The sequence below is a fragment of the Apium graveolens genome, chromosome 2, assembly GCF_009905375.1.
Source record: "Apium graveolens cultivar Ventura chromosome 2, ASM990537v1, whole genome shotgun sequence".
NCBI lineage: Eukaryota > Viridiplantae > Streptophyta > Magnoliopsida > Apiales > Apiaceae > Apium > Apium graveolens.
This window is the reverse complement of record NC_133648.1, coordinates 236,019,103-236,037,233: the sequence shown is the minus strand read 5'-3', so window position 1 is coordinate 236,037,233 and position 18,131 is coordinate 236,019,103. Positions and strand designations below refer to the sequence as shown.

The 18,131-nt window shown below is 32.6% G+C and overlaps 1 protein-coding gene across 1 annotated transcript; it reads left to right on the top strand.

Annotated features, from left to right (window-relative positions):
• Positions 1–5,369: 5,369 nt before the first annotated feature.
• Positions 5,370–7,914, top strand: LOC141706207 (uncharacterized). The gene is made up of 6 exons (XM_074509022.1): positions 5,370–5,656; positions 5,854–6,368; positions 6,556–6,748; positions 6,922–6,986; positions 7,137–7,347; positions 7,450–7,914. Exons 1-6 carry the CDS (start codon positions 5,435–5,437, stop codon positions 7,816–7,818), a joined length of 1,575 nt encoding a protein of 524 aa, XP_074365123.1. The 5' UTR covers positions 5,370–5,434; the 3' UTR covers positions 7,819–7,914.
• Positions 7,915–18,131: the final 10,217 nt, after the last annotated feature.

Genomic DNA, 18,131 nt, shown 5'->3' with positions numbered 1-18,131 from the left:
TTGGATCTGTCCAATTCATTTTTTAATTTTTTGTCTTAAATCGTCTATTAATCTATATTGTTCAGTTAATACTTCTTTTAAGTCTTTTGTTTCGATTTCTAAATTAGTTTCTTTAATAAATTTTTCTCGTTTTAATAAAAATTTTTCTTCCTCTAGTCTCCTAATTTTTTCATCTCTTTCTTCCAACATTGTTTGTAATATAGCTATAATATCTAATTTTTCATTTATTATTTGCATGCTTATCTTACAACTTTCAATATGTTGATTTATTAGCCTATTATATGTTGGTTCTTTATCAGCTATATACTGAATTGATCGTATCCTTAAATCTTCCATAAGTTAGATTAATTGTCTGTATAAAATTTTCTTACACATATGTTGTGTTACTTTGTTTTCTACTATAAATAAAATTAATAGAGTTGCTATTATTTTAGATTTATATCTTTTATTCCTTTCTCTATTTATTCTTGTCGGAGGTCTCATTTAACCTTCAAATTTTATTTCATTTTTACTATTCATGTACCTTTTACTATTCATTAGTTACTATTCACTGTCTACTATGCACGGCTACTTTTGCTACAGTATTTTACTGTTCATTTCCCGCCTATTACTGGCTTTGATACCAATTTCTGGGGGAACCAATTTCTGGATCGTTTATATACCTCACAACCCTAAAGAGGGAAGGCGCATTAAAATACATATTCATATCGATTAATATTTGGATGTAGTAAGCAGTAGACAAAAACGAATTCATTATTTTAAATGAAATCATCCCTATAAATTAATAATGGCATGTAACCTCTATAAACCTTCTTTGTTCATTTCAAATTTTTTGCAGCACTTTATAATGTATGTACTTTTTAATGTATTAGTTTTTATAGGGTGTTTTGTTATCATCAAGGCAACCTGAATTTATGCCTATAATTCCACTAGACATAAATTGGGAGAGATTGTTAGGAATATGTTATGATCTTGATGATAATTTACCAAAACATTTTAAGTAGATTTATTAAGTATCTTTTGTAGCCTTCAACGGATAACCACATTTATCTATCCGTTGAAGGAGTAGCTTATGTAAATAAGTATGTAGCATATTCTGTACACTAGAAGAACTAGGGGATTTGATAGTTTTGGTAGTTTATAAGTCATGTTGACTACTAGAAAGATATACAAAATAGATGGGTTAATTGTAAATTAAAAATTCCTTGTAATTTTGTATAAGTGAAAGAGTATCAATTGATATGGAAGTAACTTTAACTGCTAATTTATAAACCTTCAACGGATGTCTCTACAAGATTCAATGGATAAAATAATATGCCTTCAACGGATAAGCCAAGCCTTCAGTGGATATAAGTTAAAGCTGTCAACGAATGTTATCTATAAAGCATCAATGGATGACACCATTACAGTGTCAATAGATAACACCTATGAAGTTTCAACGGATAATCAACCAAGATAGCAGTTGATAGGGACTTGACAGAAGCTGACAGAGTCATATGGGTTGATATTGCACAAAAGGAATGTGGTAGCCTGTTTGCAGGTGTTAGAAGAAAATGAAGCATTTACATTTCTATGCAAGACAAGCTCGTTCAAAGATGTTGTATCTAACTTGGATTACATTTAAAAGAGAAATAAAAAAACATGTGATTAGACCTAGTTGATAGGAATATCATTTGTCTTGTTACACATGTAACTTGGTGATATGTAAATCAAGTATATCAAGTAACTTAGAACTAAGAAAATCCAACTAGAATGATAAGTAGAAAGCAAGTTGTATCTTAAGAAATACTCTAAAGTTTTAAGTTGTAAAGATTACTTATAAGCAGTTGTGTGCATTCTTGTATCACATATATTTTCTCAATATATACATCTTTGGGGGAAATACAAATCCACCAGAAAGTTTTTAAACTTTTATTTATTTACTTTGTGTTTGTTGAATACTTTGAAAGCCTTATTTGCGTTCTTGCATATTTAAAACACAATTGTATATTTAAGAAAGAATTTTTCAGAAAAGCAAAAAGAAACCATAATTCCATTCAACTCACCTTTTGTAATTCTGTTGTGCTATTGTCCGAGAATAACAGGTTTAGGACTTCCAAATTTTTGGATCAAACAAGAAAAAGGGGTGGGGGGACCCTCGAACTTCGGCCGAAAATCTGGGTTCAACCCAAAAACCGGCGAACTAAAAACGGTCCACCACGCACGGCCTCAATTTTTATGCAAAAACAATTCAGACAACCTTTACAACTCGGAATCGTTAACAACAAAAACAAACAACCCAGATCAAATTTCCAGCCAAAAACGCCAATAACACCGGGGAAGCTCAAGCTTTTTCCGACCAACAACAATTTTACTCAATTCTTAACTAAACACAGCGTAATATATATCAAAACGAAGCTAGGAACACATACAATCTAATCATATCATCAAGAACAATACCCACAATCTCTCTAGCTTGGAAAAATCAAAAATAAAATAACTAAGACTAAAAACTCGACTTTCGTAAAAATAAAATAAAAACTTAACTTAATAAGTTCAATACTGAAACAAACCAAACGAAAGTTTAAATCATCTCTAATTCACATGGAAAACCTATATGTGGCATCAAAATCAAACAAGAATAACCCAAAAATTCAAAACTCTAAATTGAAGAATTTAAGGAAATTTGAATTAATTCAGTGTAAAAACATATTCGGGAGAATGATAGATCTTCTTTCAAGCTTCGATTTGAATATTCAGGGATTAAATTTGGACTCCGAAATCATGTTTAAAATTGAGTTTGTTTCCCATATTTTTTGAAATATTTTTGACCGTATAAATTATTTACAAGAATTATACAAAATAATAGTCGGTAAATACAATAATTAGTATAAAATTATTTTAATATATATAGATATTATTTAAAAGTATGTTATATGATCGCTCTGAATCGCAGCTTAACAAACTAGTATATAATAAAATTTATAGACGTGTCATGTGAAAACAATGTTAATGCAACATAGTTCAAATTAGTGTTGTAAAAATGGAGAATCGTTGGTGGAAACACCCTCCAGGAATTTATTAGATAATCCGAAATTAATTCGAAATGTTTGATAAAGACATTAATCGGAACTAATTTAATGTTATTTTTATTTATAAATAATAATATATGTAATTATTTTACTATTTTAATTATACATATAAATTTTTTATAAATATTTATACAAATAAATTTAAAATATGAAATATTATTAAAGTAAATATAATTCTTAAAATTTAAATTATGAATTGAGATCAATTTGATATGAAAAATGAATAAATTTTATTATTTAACCATTTAAAATGATAAATATGCATACGTGATTATTATTTGTCTTCATTTTTTTATAAATTTATATTTATTTATTTTCAAATATTTTTACTAATGAGACCGATTTTCGACCAGTTAACCCGATTTTTGATCAATTAATTTATTTTTTTCCGATTTTCATAAAAAATAATTTAAATCCAATTTTCGTTTAATCAATTTAATTTTTTAACGAACAATAATTAATTCCGATTAGTTGCCAACTTTTAAAATGCAAATTCAGTGCATCCTAATTTATACGTGACATTTGGTACTGACATTTGCAGTTTGCAGAAAGATAATAATGTTGTGGGAGTGACTCAGTATCAAATTGTATTTTATTTTCTTTTTTCATTTTTGTCGTGCGACCGTATCCTTATTTTAGTTAATCTTTTGCTAAGCTGGTCGTGCTATTTATTAAAACATATTATCTCCATCCTCCTATTTTTTATATTTTTTTCACTGCTCGACATGTATTTTAAGACTTCTATAAATTATAGTTCCATAACTTTTTTTAAGATTTTATTTTTCTGAATAAAAATTAAATGTTTAAAATTTAATTCAGAAAAAGAAAATTTTGAAAATAAGTTAAGGAAATTATACTATATAAAAGCCTTAAAATGAGTGTCAAGTAGTTGAAAAGAAATATAAAAAAATGAGAGGGACGGATGAAGTATTATTTAATGTTATATTTGTTGGTTTTGAATCCGAAATCGAATTGATTATAATTGTTTTAAATTAAACCGAATTTGACTCGGTGATTATGGTTTTCGATTTTAAAAACCGAATATAATATATATGGTTGATATTCCGGTTTTATCCGGAAACCGAGTCGAATCGGTACATACTCTCTCCTGTTATGGGCGACAATGATTTTGCACTAATCCAATAAAATCCTCTTTATATATATTCAAACTGTGCACTTTTAACTATACGAGTGGAGCACGGTTGGATAATTCAAGTTTCTAAGAATTTATCTTCTGTCGTTTCAGGTTCTTGGTTCGATCCTTACTCAATTCGAGAATTTATTAAAACAGATATTCATTTATAAAACTATAAATCATAATTATCAGAAAAAACTATGAGTGCTTAATTTATAACATAACTGCTCCAAAAAACCTAACTGCTCCTGTGAATTTTGGGTTATTTCTAAACCCGAGAATGTCATAAAAATAAAAATGTATATATTTTAAAATAGAGTAATATTAGAGCACGGTTGGATAACTCAAGTGTTTAAGTGTTTAAGAATTTATCATCTGTCGTCTCATATCCTGGGTTCGATCCTCGCTCACCCCAAGAATTTATGAGAACAGATACTCATTTGTAAGATTATAAATTAAATTTGTCGAACAAAAAAATAGAGTAATATTAGATAACTCAAAATTTATATTCAAATAGTTACAAAATGACTTGCCAATACAAGTATCGAAATTTAATCCGTGGGTATAAAAAATAGAATAATATTAGATAACTCAAAACTTATATTCAAATAGTTACAAAATTACTTGCCAATACACGTGTTGAAATCCGTTGGTATAAAAAAATAAAGTAATATTAGATAACTCAAAACTATATTCAAATAGTTACAAAATAACTTGCCAATTCAAGTGTCGAAATTTAATCCATGGGTATATATAAATGTACGTTGGTCCGTATTATTATGAGAAAAATTATCATTTATAAATAATTTGGGGAAAAAATTGTAATAATATTTGGAACTTTTAACATTTTTCTTTTTTAAAATAGTAATTGCAACCAGGTTTTGTCGTAGAGGAGAATTCGGGGGCCTAGACTTGAATACAATTCGTATTCGGGCTAGAAAGCCTAGTCAAACCAATCTATATCCAAACCACCAACAAATCATTCTCACGGTTTAAGATGCGCATGGTTTATCAAACGTTTTGTTTAACATTAAAACTCATATTACATGCAAGGGTCACGGGACTTGCGATTAATTACCTGGAAAATTGAGTATTTTCTGATGAACTTTATATATTTGCGTATGTAAAATGTGTTTATCTGTATTATGTATAAGCAAGGGGAAAGAGATCAGAGTGGTGAGAGCTGCTGTGAATGCTGGTAAATTAGAGCAGAGAAAGAGAGAGCACAATGAAGGAGAATATGAAGCAGAGACATCATTTAATACATGAAGGTTCTGAAAGAGTACTATTCAAGCATTTGAAAGATACTATACTTTCATTACCAAGTATTAACCTCCTTTCTTCGACAAGATCTTCTTCTGTTCACTGTTATTTCCGCATCTCAGCCTGCATCTTTCTTTTATTTTTCGGTGTGTTTGTCTCAACTCGCCTCCTGCATTCTACTCTTGTTGTAAGTTCCCTCTCCTTTCGAGCTTCGGTTATTAAATTTTCTTGTTTGACATTATTTTAATTATCGAAAATTTACATCAAAATAAAAACATGCAAGTAATCTTGTTACATCATCACTTGTAATTACTATAGCCATCCGAAAAAAAAATTGTTTATTTCTTCAAGTTGTTACATTGTGTTTCTTATGCACTTTTGCAGTCCATTGCTGGAAACAGCATTGAAATCCCCATAAACTGCTCAGCTGGCAATGTCACTCGAACGTGCCCTGCAAATTATTATCCAGGAAAATTTGATAAAAGAGATCGGGGTCTTTTGTTGACTTCGGCAGCTGAGTGTCCTGAGTACTTCCGTTGGATATATGAAGATTTAAGCCCCTGGAGGGAGACCGGGATCACAGAGGAGATGGTGGAGCGAGGTAGAAGGACAGCAAATTTTCGTCTGGTAATACTAAACGGGAGGGCTTATGCAGAAACATATCATAGATCATTTCAAAGCAGGGATGTTTTTACACTATGGGGGATTCTGCAATTGTTGCGGTTGTACCCAGGCAAGGTTCCTGATTTAGACCTTATGTTTGAGTGTGCTGACTGGCCAGTTATCAGATCCAGTCTCTACAGTGGTCCTAATGCCACAGCCCCACCTCCGTTATTTCACTATTGTGGCGACGATTCCACATTAGACATTGTTTTTCCAGACTGGTCCTTCTGGGGATGGTAAATTCTGAACTAATATCTTTTATATCTTGCGTATTGACCAATAAATGTATCACTTGCCATCTGCAGCAAATTTTTTTAAGAACCACACCAGTTTTTTACTCGCTTGCTTTGAGTAAGAACGATTATAAGATTATGGCCATTAACTATATTTTAAACTTTCCCCTAAATGTAAACTTTTTTCCAGGCCTGAGATTAACATAATGCCATGGGGTTCTTTGCTTAAGGACCTAGAAGAAGGGAACACCAAGACTAGTTGGATAGACCGAGATCCATATGCGTATTGGCAGGGTAATCCTGTTGTCGCCAAAACCAGGATGGATCTCCTTAAATGCAATGTCACTGACAAACAGGACTGGAACGCTCGCGTATATGCCCTGGTGAGAATTTTTGGTTTACAGATATGATTTTTGTGGTTAATTAGGAAGGACTCCCGCTTGTGATCCACAATCCATAACCAAATCACAGATATAACAGAGTTTTCATAGCTCGGTACAGATATCGAAGAAATGCAAATAAGTTAATAAAAATCTTGCAATTTACAAACTCGCAGAACTGGGTTCAAGAAGCACAACTAGGTTACAAGCACTCTAACTTGGCAAGCCAATGTCTTCACAGGTTAGAAAATCATTATTAGTTTAATTCTTGTGTGGGAAAATCACAAGGAATGCATTCTTAAGCATCGTTATTATACTAATTTGGACATTTCATGTAATAATGTTTTTGGCTTTAAGGTCACACCATAACAATTCTCTGCCATTTATGTAGATATAAGATCTATGTAGAAGGAGCGACTTGGTCTGTGAGTGAAAAATATATTCTTGCTTGCGATTCTGTTACCTTGCTGGTGAAGCCACGTTTCTACGACTTCTTTACAAGAGGTATGGTGCCGATGCATCATTACTGGCCAATAAGGGATGATGACAAATGCAGATCAATTAAATTTGCTGTTGATTGGGGTAATAGCCACAAGCAGGAGGTAATGTATTTAAACGGACGTAATTCCTAGCTAAGTTTTCTCATAATGTCTTGACATTGCAGTTCTTTTTGGTCTTTTCTGGGTTTTGCTTGAAATGAACAGGCACATGCAATGGGTAAGGAGGCAAGCAAATTCATTCAGCAAGATCTAAAGATGGGCCAGGTCTACGATTACATGTTCCATCTCTTAAGCCAGTATGCTAAGCTCCTGAAATACAAGCCGGTCGTGCCTCGAAGAGCAGTAGAACTGTGCTCCGAAACAATGGCTTGCCCTGCAGAAGGATTGACAAAGAAGTTTATGTTGGAATCCTTGGTAAAAGGCCCAAAAGACGAGAGTCCATGTGTGATGCAGCCTCCCTATGATCCTGCAACTCTTCAATCACTTCTTCAGAGGAAACAGAACTCGATAAAACAAGTTGAGGAATGGGAAAAGCATTTTTGGGACAACCAGAAGCAAAACAAAATGAGCTAAATTCTGATGAAAATCTTTACTTCATACTGATAGTTTAATTTGTGAATCATGAGTTAGAATGTACTCTGCATTCTAAAAAAAATAAATTAATATAAGATCGTCAAATTGGTTTGCCTTTGTTATACAACTTTACCATTACATCATTATACAAAGAAAACGTAAAAAAACATTCAACTTTCTGTATATCATTTCATGCCCTTTGATTTATTTTTATAAACTTAATTGTTTTGGTCTAAAATTGATATAAATCTAAAACTTCGTGAAAATTCCGTAAATATGGAGAAGAAAGGGAAATATTATTTTCAGAGCACTTTTTTTTATTTTCAGAGCAAAACATAGTGAAAAGACCAAATTACTCTTGCATTTTTCTGTATTCAGGGGTCAGTTATGACATTTCACCCCTCACTTATTCTGAATATAAAAAATGGCTCTGAAAATAACATTTCCCTATCAGTTACCAGAATTTCTATGTACTGATTATGTACTACTGATTACAGACAGAATGATCACACCATTAGTACATAAGCTTCTATAACCACTCTAGATATATTTCTCTCAACACTCTTGATAGACTAACTAACTAGAAATGTAACTATACAATGTGTAACAAACTAATCTGACGTGTCAAAATTGTCAACTCCCGTGAAGATTGCCATAGAGCTCCATGTTGTAAAAATGGTGTTTCATTTGACGTTTTGGTAGTTGGTACCAAGGTCATCCCGTTTGCTGGCTAGATTTCTCGGTGGCATTAAAATAATTGTCAATTTCACTTATTCCCTAGTATGCCTGAAAGAGAAAGCCATGAAGGATATAAATATATTTTACCAGTCAAATACGAAAACTTTCTTGTGAATTATGACCATAGATGATGCTTTATTAGAATTCTTCTTCATGCGTTCAAGGATTTGAAGCTTTGTAAACCAAGGAGTATGTTTTAGCTACACTTATTTACTCTCATCTGGTCCTTCTGATTTTCTTTTTATTAAAGTTTATTAAGGTTTTTTTAGGGGTTTTTTCAACAAAGTGCGGATACATTTAGAGATATAATGCGAAACTAAAATTTTATTAAAATCAGTTTATAATACATGCTTGAAAATCAATATATTATATATGTAATATAATAATAATATACTCACGATATTGCAACAATGAGAATTGAGAGTTTGTCAGATAAGAAACGAAATCGCGAAATTGAGTGAGCATTGATAAAAATATCAGCAATCTGAAGCGAAGAAGGAACAAAAGGCAATGCGTAGTACCTTGGAGCAGATGATGGTGAGTAAGATGACAATCAATCTCAATATGTTTAGTGCGCTCATGAAATACTGAATTATGTGTAATATGAATTGCACTTTTATTATTAAAATATAACGGAGTGGAACTAGGAAGGCTAACACTCAAATCTGCAAGTAAACGACGTAACCAAACAATCTCACAAGTAGTGTAAGCCATGACACGATATTCAGCTTCTAAAGATGATCTCGAAACAACATCTTGTTTTTTACTCTTCCATAAAATAAGAAAATCATTAAGGAATATACAAAAAATATGTTGTGGATTTACGATCCTCAGGATCACCAGCCCAATTAGCATCACTATAAACACGCAACTCTAAAGATGATGTAGAAGGGAAGAAAAGACTCTGAAATTGATTCCCACGAAGATACCTGAGAATACGAGTGTTGAGTTGCATTTATGACACTTTATAATGCTCTAATAAGCTTTGGATTGGTGCATATGTACTGAAGTTGTTAAGTGTTTTAACATATTTTCTAGTATTTTTGCATTTCAGGCATTAATCTGTGGAACAGGTGAATTAGCATTGTTTTAATGCTAATATAGTGTCTAGGTGGTGATGGAATAAAAGCTCGCGAAGACCGGCTCGATTCTGCAAGAAAAATGGAAGAAGTCAATTTTGGCAGAAGGCCAGCGCGCCCGCGCTGAACTAGCGCGCAGCCGCGCCGAAGTACAGGAAGCCAGCATGCCCGCGCTGATAAAGCGCGCGGCCGCGCCGTGTCGGGATAATAAAATCCTGATTCTATTGCAATTCTGTTTTCTGGACTCCTGGGCTGATTGGACTACTATATATTGATAACTCAAGATCATTTTTTAATAAGGAGACTTACCAGAGCACAAGGAGAAGACGACAAGAGACCTATAGCATAATTCAACAAAGGCAAAGACGATCTAGTTTATTCTTGTGAATCTTTATTTTGAGTTGTAATCTTGGATGCTCGTTTCTTGTTTTGTTGAACCAATACTTTTGTTTGTACTTGATTTTATTTATTCGTTATAAAGACTACGTTTTATATACCATGCTTTCATCGGAACCCACGTTGATGATGAGTCCGATTACGGGCTAATCGTTATCGTAGGGTTCTAGCGGATTTATTTACGGATTTCTTTAGTTAAATTGTTTGATGCCTTAATATGTGGTGATTGTATGATATCCTAGTATTGGTTGTGCGTATTCGTCTTATGAGCGTCGCGAACTTATAAGATAGTCTGTTAAATCTTAATGAAGCGAAAGTGAATTTAAGGATTTAGAACTTGCCATGCTAGCATAGGTTCGTGTATTGTCATGCATGATTTGTAGGTAATTCTAACCATCTTACTTGTCATTTGTAATCAAGATAGATAACTTATGCTTAAACCGTTATGTTGTCAAATTCTATAGACATATAGGGTCTCAATATAATTGGTGTCTATTCAGCTTCTATCTCTTGTGTAGATGTCTGGTAGTATGGTACTCGTGCAACGAAAGTTGGCGTTTATCAGTTTCGTGTTATCTGATTAGTGTCATCACCATTGCATGTTATGGTTAAGATCAATAAGGCTATTGAATGAAGTATTTAATGAAGTTAGAATCCCATGTTTGTCATATTTATTAATTCAATCAATCTTATTCTCGTAGTTATCATTATTAGTTTAATTCTTAGTTATAAACAACCTTACTTTGTTATCGTCTTAGCATTGAATAATCACCATACATTGTTGTTTAAGTGTGTGAATTAATTAGTTAACCAATACAGTCTCTGTAGGAATGAACTCGAAAAGATTCTATACTACTTGCGAACTCGTATACTTGCGTGTATTATTAGCGCGTGTTTAACGACTAACAACGAGGAACTGCAGTCCAATGTACGGTAGGAGAAAAAGTGACAAATAGACTAACTATATGAAAAACATGTGCAATATCCAGACGAGTAACGATGAAATGAACAAGACTACCAATAATCGTGCGATATAAAGTAGGATCTGCTAAGGAAAGACCATTAGATGGAGATTATCTAGAATTCATCTATAAAGGAGTTTCCACGATCTTGTTATCAGTAAGACATACACGGTCAATTAAATCAACAATGTACTTAGATTGACATTAAAGATACCCCTTTGGTGAGCTAGAAACCTCAATTCCCGAAAAGTAATGGAGCAAACTCAAATCTTTCATAGCCAAACAATGAGCCAACTCATGTTTCAATGACTCAATATCATCACAATCATCTCCGGTAATAAACATATCATCAACATATAAAGATAATAGGATAAGACCAACGCTCATAGATCGTACCAAAAGAGCGAAATCATGATTACTCAGACGAAAAACAAGTGAATAAAGTATAATAGAAAACTTCTTAAACCAACAATGAGATGATTGACGAAGACTGTAAATAGATATATACATACATAACTTGGTTGATGCGGAAGATCGGGAGGAGGTGTCATATAAACTTCCTCGTAAAGATTATCATACAAGAATGCATTCTTAACATCCATATGAAATATTTTCCACTTACGAACAGAAGACACTGCAATCAAAGTACGAACAGTTTTCATCTTTGCAACAGGCGCAATAATCTCTTCATAGTCCAAGCCATACTTTTGAGAGTAATATTTAAGAATAAGTCGAGCCTTGTAACGCTCAATAGATCCATTAGATTTTTTCTTAATTTTATATACCCAACGACAACCAATTGCATATTTTCCTTGAGGCAATGGGACTAAATCCCATGTATGAGTTTGATGTAAAGCAGTAAGTACCTCAGCCACAGCATTCTGCCATAGAGGATCACGAACAACATCTCTATATGACGCAGGCTCATACAAATGGTGAACAGAAGTAACGAATAAAGAAAATCATGGAGAATAAGATGAATAAGCAAAATCAGGCAGTTTGGTAGACTTACATATGCGAGTAGACTGTCGAACTGGCGGAGGAGTAGAAATTTCTGTAGACGATTGAATAAGAGGAGAATCCAAAATCTCTAATGACGATTGACTGGTTGTAGAAGCAGGTGAAAATGTTGAAGTCTGAGATGTAGATGTAGAAGTCGGGGAAGATGTGACAGTTTGAGATGTAGATGTCTCCTAAAAGAAGTATTAGAATTTGTGGTTAAAGCATCCCCAATTTTCGTGTCAAAAGAATCAATACGAATAAGCTCTTCTTATGTCATATGATGTGAACTAGCGGAAATAGAGAAAAACGGAATATGCTCCAAAAAGTAAACATGTCGAGAAACATACAATTTTCCACTAACCGAGTCAAAATAACGATATCCTTTATGGGTAACATTGTAGCCCAAAAACCCACATAAAGCAAACTTAGCAGAAAATTTACTACACTCAGCCTAAGGTTTGAGAACAAAGCAGGTACAATCAAAGACGCGCAATGAAACATAACCAGGCACTTCGTCATATAATTTCTCAAAAGGAGATAAACCAGAATTTTAAACAGTATAAATTCAGTTAGTCACATAAACAGCAGTAAGAAGTGTTTCACTCCAAAATATACTTGGAACATCAGCCGATAACAAAAATGAGTGAGTTGTTTCAACAAGATGATAATATTTTTTTTCAGCAACACCGTTTTGTTGAGGAGTGGGAGTACATATGGTTCTATGGTCCCATAAGAAGCAAGCAAGCGACAAAAAGCGTTAGAGCTGTATTCACCTTCCAAATCACAACGAAAACATTTAATGATAAATTTATGTTGAGTTTTTATATGAGCTCTAAAATTTTTAAAAATATCAAAAAAAATCAGACTTACGCTTCATAAGATAAATTCATGTATAAACAGTGAAATCATTAATAAACGGAACATAATATCTAGATCCTCCAATTGTGGGTATAGGAGCAGGTCCCCACACATCAGAATGAAAAATATCAAACAAAGTAAGAGAATACGTAACACTCTTATGAAAAGGTAAAGCAACAAATTTCACTAATTTACAACCGTTATAGTCATAAATATCATGAGCTTTTAGTTGTCATAAGGCTCATGTTGAAACTAAAAACTGTAATCGAGATTAAGAAACATGACCTAAATGAGCATGCCACAGGTCGAAGTCGAAAGACAAATCATGCAAACGGAAAGAGGATAAATCAATATTAGGAGTTCCCACGTCAAATATATTGAATTCATCCAAAATAGAAAATCCTCCCTGTTTACGACCTTTCCTAATTACCTTCTGAGATCTCGGATCCGTAACACAACAAGTAGTAGAAGAAAAAGAAACCAAGTAACCAGATTCATATAATTGACTAATCAAAATAAGATTTAACTTAAGATCCGAAATATAATAAACATCAAAGAGAGGCACTGTTAGAGTAACTAAAGAACTAACTATCAGTGTTTGTGCCCTAGAGACAACACTATGATTTTTTAGTTTAAGACATTAGGATTATTAATGTTTATGTTCTATCGATTATTCCCTATATAATTTATTAATTCTTAATTTACTGTGATATAAATGTTAGATTAATAAATGTCCTTGGAATATGATATGCAATTCTATATCTCTAAGTACGTGACTTAGAAATGAGATCATGAGAATAGTGTCAAAATTCCTAAAGGTCCCTAGTCGAGTATTATTATTAAGGGACAATAATAACGCAATAAGACTAGTGTGTTTGTTGACTGATGATCACATCTCACTGATCATAGGTATAGTGATACTAAAGTCAAAGACATGGGCATATGTATGTATTACTAGATGCCGCTCATTATTTACGATTTTAAATTAGAAAAATTCGTTGCCAACGTAATAATAACCTATAGGGTCACACACTAAGAGTGCTTGAAGGATTATTTAATTTAAATTGGATTTAAATTATATTAAAGTAATTCGAATTATGTATAATATTAATTAAGTATGACTTAATTAATTAGATAAATATTGATATTCGAATTTACTAATATTAATTATGAAATTTATTTGTTAAATAATTAAGCGAGACTTAATTATAATACAAATAGGAATTTTGAATTAATAATAACTCCTAATTAGTTAAGAGTTATAATTCAGTTTTCTACTCTCTATATAATATCTCTTGTGTGGCTGATTTTTGGTGTGAAAAAAAGACTTTTACTAAAAAAACCCTAGCCATCAAGGGAGAAGATGGAGAGAGCAAGAAGAAACGAGTTTGTGCTAGCACACATCCAATCCTTGCGTTCAAGCATTCGTGTGGCTACTTATAGAGCGTAGGTCGCGAAAGCGGGATGCGTGGTGATTAAACAAGTTTTGAATCTCCATTAGTCAACCAATTGGTAAAGCTTCTTAAGGTAAACAATCTGATCTATGAATTAAATATATATTTTTCGCATGGATCCCGCGGTGGATTTTAAAAATTCTGATTTTTTTACGTTTTTAATTTCTATTTCCGTTGCGTTTATGTGCTCGAAACCCAACAATGGCATCAAAGCTACTTGCGAAAAGTGTTTATTTGTTTATGTGTTTACTGGTTTTATGATGATAACATGTATACAATATTCCATGACTGTTATGCATGCGATTTTATATGTTTTACATGTGGTTATGTTTATATATGCGTATGTATATATATTTTGAATATATGATATTCATGAGAGTTGTATAATCATATGATGATTATATAATCTATATATATATACTGATATATATGTTTTGTGTTTGTTCTTATTATATGAATCGTATTTGATACGATTCTGAATCGGATGCAGCAGATTTGCTGAAATATGTATTCGGTGTCCGATTTTGGCGAACGAATACGCTATTTCATATGGAATAGGGTGTCTGAACGTAACTGATAGATAAAGTTATCATCGATTGATCTGTAAGGCATTTGACGTCTTTTAGGCCCAGTAATCTGTGATTTAATGTTCTCAGATTTAATTTCGAATTTTCTATTTTTTTCAATATTTGGTTTTTATGATTAGATCATGATGGGTATGATATGTTAAGATCAGATTATGTATTTAACATGTTATTTTGTGTTAATTGATCATGGTGGATGGTTATGGCTTATGACCTTAGGTTAATGGTTTTGGTTTTTCAAATATGGCTTGCATGTCGTTTAATCTTGTAATTATTAAATCTCGAATGTAACTCGAGTTCTTCTTGTAAGTTCATTAGATTAGTTTTCATATTTCATTCTTGTAATGTACATGAGGACATGAAGATTTGAAGATCAAGGGTAATCCCACACGGAGGCCATCCAAGGAAGCAATACAAGAAAGAAGACATGTAATAGTTAGCCTGTATTTATTTTCCACCTTAGATTGACCTAGATCTTTGTCATTATCTTGATAAAGATCACATAGGATGAAGTCATAACCAACCACATTTATTTATTGCACTTTACATATATATGCGCATATGATGAATGTATGTGTAGAGTAGTTTATAAAGATGCATGCTTAATTAGATTAAGGATGTATGTATTAGGTACGACACCCATGCCATGCTTGTTAAACAAGATAAAATCTGTAACGATTCAAGATTTAAAATGAACAAACGATTATGAGATACTCGTGTTTATAAAACACGGAATAAAATACAATTTTCTTCGTTTCTGACATGGGGAGATTTTGTCAAAAGCGAGTTCATTGAACTTGTAAGGTTGTGGGTTTTAAGCGAGACCGTTGTGACTCCCTCACTACCTGGAAATCAAACCATTGACGAATATTGACTTGAAGTATTTTATTCAAGGAAAAATTGGGAATCTCTTTATGATGGGATCATGATCGTTTTAAAATTAACAAAACCCTAAAGTTAATATTAAGTTGATCAGATGCCTTCCAATGAGTACAATGCGTTAACCCCTAAATCGACTAGGAGTGGGTTCGCCAAAGCGAAGTACTCCTATCTATCATCGGAAATGTGTTGAAATATATTGATACTTTTTTACTATTGGGTTTGACTTAACTAAATTACCATAATAGGATTATGAACTTAGAGGCATAGAGTTTGACGAGATTTATTAGATAAATATGAATAAATGTTATTCCACCAAGCTATCCAAGAGTTATATAGTAGATATAATTAACAAATGTTGTCTACCTAAATAATCATGTTTTAGGAGAAAAGCCAAAGCTGACCTAACGCGTGGTGAAATATGGATCTTGGCCCACTAGAAAGGATATAAAAGATATTTTTTTCCGAATTAATAGTTAGGGCTATTGATTTGATAAAAATAGTGGGAGATATATATTGTGAATATATATATATATATGAATAATTACTTGAACATAATTTAATGATCATCTGTAGACTAAGTCATTTTATGGACTTTAATATTGTAGATATCAAATGACAAATAATACAAATAACTTCTCTATGTAATAGTCCTTGAGAAGGACAAGCTGACATGAAATAATTTCCTCGATGGACATGGGAACTTGAGGATTGTCCTCGGGTTCAAGGATGTCACTCAAATCCCTCCCTTATTTCTTCTAGCTAAGAATGAAACATGTGCAGAACAAAATGCTTACCATAAGCAAATTAATTATGCAACTGATGTTTCATGTCTCATGCTTGTAAATATGAGTTTTGAGCTTTAGAAGCAACAAGAGTATAATGATGCTTATGATATGATTGAGCACCTTCAAAAGATGTTTGAAGGATAGGCTCGTCAGAAAGATTTGACAATAATAAGGCACCATACTTTTGCATTAATGGGAGAATCAAATCCGGTTGGACCACATGTTCTAAAGGTGATAAGCATATGTACCTTTATATTTTGGGTTTCAAGAATGTTCTAGAGACTCGGCTTGATTTGATCAAACGATCTTTGAACAACTTCTATTCTCAGTTTGTTAAGAACAAAAGGAATGAGATAGACAGAACACTCACTGAGTTGTTAAGCATGTTTAGAACTGCTGAAAATAACACTATAAAGGCATGAATTATGTCCATATTGATGATGTACACATGGAATACAAATGGGAAAGGAAAGTGGACAGACAAGGTGAAGATTTGATCTTATTCGGTGTCAAACCAAAGTCCAATCCCAAAGGGGTTTTGAAGCCTAATAGTGGTGTTGCTAAATGAGATGATTGTCATTTATGTGGAAATAACTGGATGAATGGAAGTTAAATTGTCGAGCTTATTTAGAAGATCTAAAGAAGAAGACTAGTAATGGTCAAGCTTCAGGTATAGGGTTAGAATTGGAGCAAACGTTGTTGCTCTAGTTGAAGGAACTCGATACCTAATTTTGACCATAAGGCGAGATTGAGAACTTGATAAATTGTTATTACGTGCCTGCTTTAGCAGATACATTAAGTCAATTTCTTGTCAGGATAAGAAAGGTTTTCATTTTAATTAAATAAACAATAGTTGTTTATTCTATTTTAATGATAAGACTTATAATGTTGCACAATTAGTTAACAATTTATATGTTCTAAGTTGACTCAAATCAAACATTACCTCTAGCATTGTCGTTAAGCCATATTAATGAGAAATGCATTTCTGAGTTGCATATAGATGAATACTTGGATAAGTTTGATTTTGAATCATACGGAAGATGCGAACTTTGTCTCATTGGCAAAATGACTAAAGCTTCTTTTACCTGATCAGGTGAAAGGGCCACTGAACGATTATGACTTATACATAATGATGTATATGGTCGAATGCATATGATGGCAAGTGGGGGCTTATACTACTTCATAACATTTACTGATGATTTCAGTAAATATGGATATGTGGTTCTTATGAAGAACAAATCCGATTCTTTTAAAATGTTCAAAGAATATAAGGCTGAAGTAGAAAAGAAAACAAGGGAAAAGTATAAAAGTTTTACGATTAGATCATGGAGGAGAATACTTAAACCTCAATTTCAAGAGTTTCTTGAAGGAGTGTGATAGTGTATCATAACTTACTCCTTCTGGAACACCTCATTGGAATAGAGATTCTGAGAGGAGAAATCGTACCTTGTTGGACATAGTGCGATCGATTATGAGTCAAGCGGATCTTCCATTCAGTTTCTAGGGTTATGCTCTAGAAACGGTTGCATATACACTTAACCAAGTTCCGACTAAAGTGGTTCAAAATACTCCG

Coding starts and splice junctions, on each gene's coding strand:
- LOC141706207 (XM_074509022.1), top strand. CDS start 5,435: ATGAAGGAGAATATGAAGCAGAGACATCATTTAATACATGAAGGTTCT. Junction 5,657..5,853: donor TCCTGCATTCTACTCTTGTT/GTAAGTTCCCTC, acceptor GCACTTTTGCAG/TCCATTGCTGGAAACAGCAT. Junction 7,348..7,449: donor GTAATAGCCACAAGCAGGAG/GTAATGTATTTA, acceptor TGAAATGAACAG/GCACATGCAATGGGTAAGGA.